Source organism: Sardina pilchardus, chromosome 21 (genome assembly GCF_963854185.1).
Source record: "Sardina pilchardus chromosome 21, fSarPil1.1, whole genome shotgun sequence".
Lineage (NCBI taxonomy): Eukaryota > Metazoa > Chordata > Actinopteri > Clupeiformes > Clupeidae > Sardina > Sardina pilchardus.
The window spans coordinates 4,883,090-4,888,107 of record NC_085014.1 but is presented as its reverse complement, the minus strand read 5'-3'; the positions used below and the strand labels follow the sequence as shown (position 1 = coordinate 4,888,107).

Here is a 5,018-nt window from a genome sequence, read left to right as displayed (position 1 = left end):
TGTATGGTGTGTCTCGCTTACACACCTGCATGTGCATACCATCTCTCTCCCTTTTTCTGTCCCTCTGACACACACACACACACACACACACACAGAAAAAGGATAGCCATCTCATTTACCCATTAGAAGAAAGGATGACACGTGCATACACACACACACACACACACACACACACACACACACACAAACACCTGCATATTCATACTATCTATCTCTGACACACACACACACACACACACACAAAGGATAGCCATCTCATTCACCCATTAGAAGCTAGGGTGCCACACACACAGACACACACAGACACACACAGACACACACACACACACACACACACACACACACACACACACACACACACACACACACACACACACACACACACACACACACACAATGGATGGGCATTTCATTCACCCATTAGAAGCCAGGGTGCTCTTGTACGTAGAGAGGACAAAGGGTAGAAATAAGTGAGAGCCACACACAGAGGGAACGAGAGAGGGAAGGGAAGGTGCGAGAGAGAGAGGGAGAGAGAAGAGAGAAAGAGTGCGGATAGCCAGAGCCAAGCCAGTGAAAGGACATGAATGTAAGAGAAAGAAAGAGAAAAGAGAGACAGAGAGAAACAGAATGACACAGAATGAACAGCGAGTGAAATAGCGAGAGAGAGAGAGAGAGAGAGAGAGAGAGAGAGAGGGAGCAGTTGGAGGGATGAGTGCTGTTGCTCTGTTAATAGAGTCTTAGTCAGTCTAGGTCTTTCCATTAGGATGAGCTTGTGGAGGCTGTACGTGTCAATGAGGCCCATCTGAGGAAAGAGATGACTACAGCCAAGGTGACAGATAGCAGCGGAGAGAATGCCACAGATGAAGAAAGAGATGCAGAGAAAGCCAGACGGAGAGAGAGAGAGGGAAACAGAAAAGGATGTCGAAAAAAGCAAGATAGAGAGAAAGATGCAGAGAAAGATGCAGGGAGAGATGCAGAAAGAGAGAGAGACAGATGTAGAAAGAGAGAGAGAAAGAGAGAGACAGAGACGTAGAAAGAGAGAGAGAAAGAGAGCGAGAGAGAGAGAGAGAGAGGTAAAAAATCATGAACGGCTCCTTCCATCTATGTCTCAATGTGTCATGTCACAGGGTTCGTCAATCCATCATGAGTTTGTAAAGCTTTTAAGAGGAGCAGGGAATTCTTCACTTCGACTCAAGAAGCTACAGAGCAGCAGGGCTACCAGTCACGCACACGTGAATTCATCCGAATCTCGCTTTATTTCAAAAACAAAAATAGAATAAAAAAAAATCATTTGGGCAGGTCCATTCTTAAACTGACAACTCAGGGCCATCATCATTTATGTTCATCAAATGAAAGTACAACAACAACAACAATAACAACAAAACAAAAAAACAGTGTACAGTGGCTGCGTATGCTCGGTGAAAAGTAGAGACAAGAAACTGAAAAGTAGGAGTTGTACACGGAGAGTGGAATAACATGCTAATCATTCAAGACTACAGTATAACACACACACATTAATTAACATCCGCATACAGTTATTCTAATGCACAGAACGATGGGAGACGTTGTGCTACCGCGGTAACATAGAATAATAGCATGACCCTGTTTGTTCAAAAAAAATCTTCAAAAAAAAAACAACACCAAAAAAAAATCTAGCACCAATTTAGCCCACATTTGCCAAAATGGAATCTAAGAACATCACTCCATGTCAGTCATTTAACTGTCATTGTGTGTATCAAACATCTTTTACACGGTACACATGCTCAGTGCATAAACACATCGTAAAGGCATGTGTGATCTCCAACTCCCCCTACTCAGGCTCACAGCAGGCGGGTCTTGGCAATACACCTCAACACTATGCACTGGTGGGATTGGCTCCGCTGGTCACCAGTGGGATTGGCTCTCCTACCAACCAACCAGGAAGTGATTGAATGAATACCAGAAATGATCTTATGTACTGGGCCGCATGTTCTAATGAAACAATCCATTGATGACCTCAGCTGCAGCTAAGGCACAGAGTCTTGGAGACATTCCAGCCTGCCATTCATTTACCTAGTCACAACGCAAAATAGTGGAAGTGGCCTGACGGGTTGAAAAGAACTTGGGCATAGGGACCACAGCGTTCTTAACCTATACTGTAGGTGTGCTTTAATGGTGGTGGCTGTACAAAGAGGACAAGCCTTTTACAAACAAAGCCCTGGATGATTGACAGGTTGTGAACCCAGGACACCTACTCAGTGTTCTCTTGACCTCTTGACCTCCGTCCGTTGTCATGGCCATGAGGAGAAACAGTTATGACTGACTGATAGGGTAGAGACATGTAACACACGCACACACACACACACACACACACACACACACACACACACACACACACACACACACACAGAGTGTGACCCTCAGAGTCACAAAGTCAGCCTGTGAGGTCAAAGGTCGCTCAGCGCCTGACGGCGGCACGGAGCTTGGCGGAGCGTCCTCGCGGGTTGACCTCCAGCTCCTCCTTGGACGGCGTCAGCACCTTCCTCCTCAGACTCACCCAGCCCGCACCACCGCCGCCGCCATCCTCCCCCTCCTCCTCCTCCTCCTCCTCCTCATCTTCGTCCTCGTACACGTCCTGCCCCTCACCCCGCTCCTCTTCCCGTCGGGCCCGAAGCGCCCGTCTGACCCGCTGCCGGCTGGACATCTTGGGCGGCGCGGCGAGATCCTCCCCCCTCAGGAAGCGCTTGACCAGCCGGTCCTCCAGCGAGTGGAAGGTGAGCGCGCACAGGCGGCCCCCGGAGGCCTGGAGGTGCGACTGCGCCGCCTGCAGCGCGGCGTGCAGCTCGTTGAGCTCGTCGTTGACGAAGACGCGCAGCGCCTGGAAGGTCTTGGTGGCCACGTGGGACGGCCTCTGCAGCCGGTCGCGCCGCGCGTACAGCGCACAGGGCGGCATCGCTCCTGAACAGGAACAGGAAGTGACGTCACACACACACACACACAGCCTTTTAAAGCATCACACAAATACCGCAATACTACTAATATTCCAATGTTATGTGGGCTACATTACAACACTACAGTACCACATAGTATCACAACATACTGTAGATTGTGTGACTTCTGCCTCTGAATGTTTACTTTTATATGATTTTACATTCACTTAATGAGTGCACCAATTAATTCATACTTCATCAGTGAAAGAGTAATTAATCCTTAAATGTTAAGAACAAGTTAGAATCTCCGATTTAGAAAACACGTCCTGTTGTAAAAGTGTGAGGTGAGGTTGGCCATTTATCACAGTGACAGCACATGCTCTCATCAGCGTAGTGTTCTGAATGCTATATCAGGGGTCACGGGGGAGATGGGGTTGGAAACGTAGAAATGTAGGTTGCGTACACACCACAAGGATTTACAGTGATTCCGAAACCATGTAAAGCTATCCTATCCTATCTAGGTCTATTTCTTCTGGTGTTTATACCAAAGCTACTTAGTAAAAGATCAGACTTCAAATATGAGCTGCTTGGACTCTTTGGTTGATTATTGTTAATACTGGTAAAGGAGCATTAAGTATTGTGATAGTCATATTAGTAGCCGCACTAGCTGTTCTGTGTGTGTGTGTGTGTCTGTGTGTGTGTGTGTGTGTGTGTGTCTGTGTGTCTGTGTGTCTGCGTGTGTGTGTGTATGTGTGTGTATGCATGCATGTGTGTGTGTGTGTGTGTGTGCATGGGTGTCTGCCAGCATGAATAAAACATCCGGCAATAAGATCATGAAGAAGGCACAGGCATCACCAAATAAATCTAAAACTGAAAGCACAGCCACCAGTTCAAAGTGGCGCGGCGTGCCCTTGGACGCCGGGAGAGCCGAGGTGCGGAACAGGCTCTGGGGCAAATGGACCAGCACCAATCATCCAAAAAGGTGTCTGAAGCAGGAGGGGGGGACGTCGCCCCCCAACCCCCCCCTCAAACACAAAAGACGACAACAGGCCTTTGATGAAGAACCACAACACTCCAGACCACACACACACACACACACACATACACACACACACACATACACACACACACACACACACACACACACACACACACACACACACAGCATCTTGTCCGTCTGAACACACCCAAAAAACACCACACAGATGGTGACTGATGGCACTGCTATACATAGGGTCAATAACAAGCAAGTCAAGTGATCTTGATATCGGCTGATATCTACAGTACAGTTTAAAACAACCTGTCAGATACCCCAACTCCACAAGGATACACCAACTCCAGTCTAAACACACAAGGATACCCCAACTCCAGTTTACACACACAATGATACCCCAACTCCATTTTACACACACAAGGATACCCCAACTCCAGTTTACACACACAAGGATACCCCAACTCCAGTCTAAACACACAAGGATACCCCAACTCCAGTCTAAACACACAAGGATACCCCAACTCTAGTCTAAACACACAAGGATACCCCAACTCTAGTCTAAACACACAAGGATACCCCAACTCCAGTCTAAACACACAAGGATACCCCAACTCCAGTCTAAACACACAAGGATACCCCAACTCCAGTCTAAACACACAAGGATACCCCAACTCCAGTCTAAACACACAAGGATACCCCAACTCCAGTTTAAACACATGAGGACCGACCACATAGCAGGGAATGTTTAACCTATGAGATGCTGATTACTTGATGGTGTTTTAACCTACGACATGCTGATTGCTTGATGGTGTTTTAACCTAAAAGATGCTGAGTGCTCAATGGTGTTTTCACCTAAAAGATGCTGAGTGCTCGATGGTGTTTTAAGTCCCCAACCTCGTCTTCCAGGCAGCGCTGCCACCGTCGACCTAAAGGCACCTAACCCCAACCCTAATCCTAAACCCCAACCCTAATCCTAAACCCCAACCCTAATCCTAGCGCCTTCCAGGCAGCGTGGCCTTGAAGACAACGTCGGGGGCTTAACACACCAAGAAACATGCTGACTCAGCATCAGTGCCTTTCATTGGGATTATGGCCTGTACAGACTACACAACATT

The 5,018-nt window shown here is 47.6% G+C and overlaps 1 protein-coding gene across 2 annotated transcripts in view; it reads right to left on the bottom strand.

Annotated features, from left to right (window-relative positions):
- Positions 1-1,237: 1,237 nt before the first annotated feature.
- Positions 1,238-5,018, bottom strand: part of mettl15 (methyltransferase 15, mitochondrial 12S rRNA N4-cytidine) — a 109,087-nt gene continuing 105,306 nt past the window's right edge. For both annotated transcript variants that reach the window (XM_062524450.1, XM_062524448.1), the window contains exon 6: positions 1,238-2,937. In XM_062524450.1, coding sequence (XP_062380434.1) covers positions 2,438-2,937 — 500 coding nt within the window. In that variant the 3' untranslated portion in view covers positions 1,238-2,437. The remainder of the gene's footprint in view (positions 2,938-5,018) is intronic.